General features: G+C 38.4%; 1 protein-coding gene across 1 annotated transcript; it reads left to right on the plus strand.

Moving 5' to 3' along the window:
- The first annotated feature begins 341 nt into the window (after window positions 1-341).
- Window positions 342-1,706, plus strand: LOC104881357 (UPF0481 protein At3g47200). The gene has a single exon (XM_010661322.2). The coding sequence runs from the start codon at window positions 342-344 to the stop codon at window positions 1,704-1,706; it is 1,365 nt and encodes a 454-aa protein (XP_010659624.1).
- The last annotated feature ends 1,172 nt before the right edge of the window (window positions 1,707-2,878 follow it).

The raw sequence follows: 2,878 nt of genomic DNA on the forward strand, positions 1-2,878 counted from the left end.
TGTTCTCGGGGTAAGTTTTTGTAATTTATATAAGAGATCTCACTTATTTCTCAATTCGCCCTCTTTGAATCTTTTCATTTCGATCTTATTTTCTTTTCTTTTAATCTTTTTGCCCTCATTCTCATTTCCATTTCATATAACAAGTTCTTCACTTTTCTTTGTCTACAACCATGGATGTAAAATGAGTGCGGTATAATATTGTTGTGCAATCCTAACTCAAATGATAATACCAACTAATATAAAATAATTATTTTAAACCAATAGTCATCGGCAGTAGACTTATATCTTCTGGACCAATTAGTATACCAACAGTGATCAGGCTAAGGTGATGATCCAATTCCATGGAAGAGCATCAAGAAAGGAGGAGGAACGTTGGAGAGAAAGAAGGCGGCCAACCAAGCAGGAACAGTGGCCAAACTGGCCTCGAGCCTGAGGAGCATATGATTGACAGTGTTGAAATCAGTCCTAGGGTGAAAAATTGGATTAAGTCTCTCAAAAACGCAGAAGAAAGCACTCAATCTCAAAGTTCATGGCCAAGGATACCAAAGGTTCCTCAGTTGCTGAGGGGGACCCATGATTTCGAGAGATTGTACGAACCGAGGGTAATTTCAATCGGTCCTTACCACCATGGCAAACCCCACCTTCAACCAGTGGAGACGATCAAGCTTCAATATGCCCAAAAATTCCTGGCTGATAGTGACCAGGACATCGAAGCTTTGTACACAAAAATTGGAAGTAATATCGAGGCGTTGAGGAAGTGCTATGATAAGATACCGACGGATGATGAGAAACTCGCCTGGATGATGCTTCTGGATGGGTGTTTTTTACTACAATTCATCCGCAGCAGAAAGGACGGCAGCACAGTCGATTTGAGTAACGTTCTTAGAATTCACCAAATAAATTTTGTGGAGCGGGACTTGTTCTTGCTGGAGAACCAACTGCCCTTTGGAGTCCTCCAGTTGATTTTTGAGGGAGCAAAATTCAATGATGGTTCAACAATGGAACAGATGATAAAAAATTTCGTCACTCGCATCGCAAGTCTACAACCGTCATCAGAAAAACCGCTGGATGAGCGCTCTCATCTCCTCGACCTTTTGCGAAGTGCTATCCTAGGCAAGAGTGCGCCCAAACAAGAGCGGCAACCTGATAAAAAAGGAAAGTCGTCGTCGTCTTCAGGAGGAGATGGGCGGTTCTGTTGCCCATGGAAAAAAGGCAAACAACGAGGCATTCGGCAGCCTTTTCGAAACATCAAGGAGCTTAAAGCTTCCGGGATCCATCTCCGACAGAGTAGAACGAGTTTCTTGACAGACATTTCTTTCAATTCCTACTTCTTCCGTGGCTACCTGAATCTTCCCCCAATAATCGTTGATGACTCCACGAAGTCCAGGTTCTTGAACATTGTAGCCTATGAAATGTGTCCAGATGCCCCTGATGACTATACGGTCACTTCTTATTTATGCTTCCTTCACGGGCTCATTCATCATGCGGACGATGTCAAGGAGCTGAGATCTAGGCACATTCTCATCAACCATCTTGGCAGCGATGAAGATGTGGCCCGACTTTTCAACGAGATCGCCAACGACGTGGTAGATACCGGAGTTTATGGAGATGTGAAAGCTCGTATTCAGAAAGACTACGACAAGAGGGTGAATACTTGCATAGCAGCCATTAACGGATTGGCACTGCTTTTACGGCTGTACAATTGATACTATTTCTTACTGGTGTCCAAACCTACTACGCTCTTCCAGGTAATTAATGTATGTGTGTATGTATGTGATTAATTATCATTGTGATGTGCTTTTTTTTTCTTGTTTGGTGTGTTTATGTTTGAAAAAAATCCAACTTTCCATGATTGAAGTAAATATATCAATACAAGATATCATTTTATTAGAGAGTATTATGTAGAAGGAAAAACAATTAAAATTTGTAAAATCTCTAGATCAAATTACCAATATTTGTATCAAACCTATCAAGTTTAAAGATTTTAAAAATTAAAGGATGTTATTCAAGATATACAAATCAAGTTTTGAGTAGTCAAATCATAAAAAAAGTTTGAGGTAACATATAAAAATAATTTATTAATTAAAATTTTTTTTCTTTCTCTATTTTCTTTTTCTTATATTTTCTTTCAAACTTTTTAGGAACCAAACATAACCTACTAATTTAGTGTTTTTCTTTTACTTAAATCTAAATAGAACTTAATTTTACTTAATTCTAAATACAACTTAATAATATTAAGTATTAAGTTGTTTATTTTTATTATTTCATTTCTTTTAAGTATTAAGCATTAATAGGTGGGAGTTGCATTGAGGTTGTGTTTTGGTTATTTTAAAAGGTTACTTCTAGCATTAAGTAAAAAAAATTAAATATTTTGACTTTTTTCATTCAATCAATTTTTTTTAAAAAAAATAAGTAATAAGTAAAAAATAAGTAAATCATCTCAAGTCTGAAAGCAAATTATATTCAATATTAAAAGAAAAAAAAATCAAAACAACCGTAGAACCCCATCTAGTTGCAGCTCGTTTCTTATCAGGTGCAGCATTTCTGAGGTTTTATGCGTGTCAACTCGAGAAAGGCTGGGGCGGGGACCGTTTTCTGGAAACATCAGCTGCATGAAACGTGTGGGGAGCAACTGACCACAGCCATAGTGGTGGTTGGGGCTCCAGACATGCTGAGCGGGGGAACAGGGGAGTGGATATTGGCTTGTGAGAGGAGAAAAAAAGAAAGAGTTGCTTATCTTCCCACCCATTCACCTATCCCACATTCTCTCACGTCCGTGCAGCCCACATGCTCCCCTCATGACATTCCCTTGCTCATCCTATCATGCATTTTTCACTCCCATGTTCATGCCATACTCACCGCCATCTTTTCTCTCTCT

The sequence above is a fragment of the Vitis vinifera genome, chromosome 14 (assembly GCF_030704535.1).
Source record: "Vitis vinifera cultivar Pinot Noir 40024 chromosome 14, ASM3070453v1".
NCBI lineage: Eukaryota > Viridiplantae > Streptophyta > Magnoliopsida > Vitales > Vitaceae > Vitis > Vitis vinifera.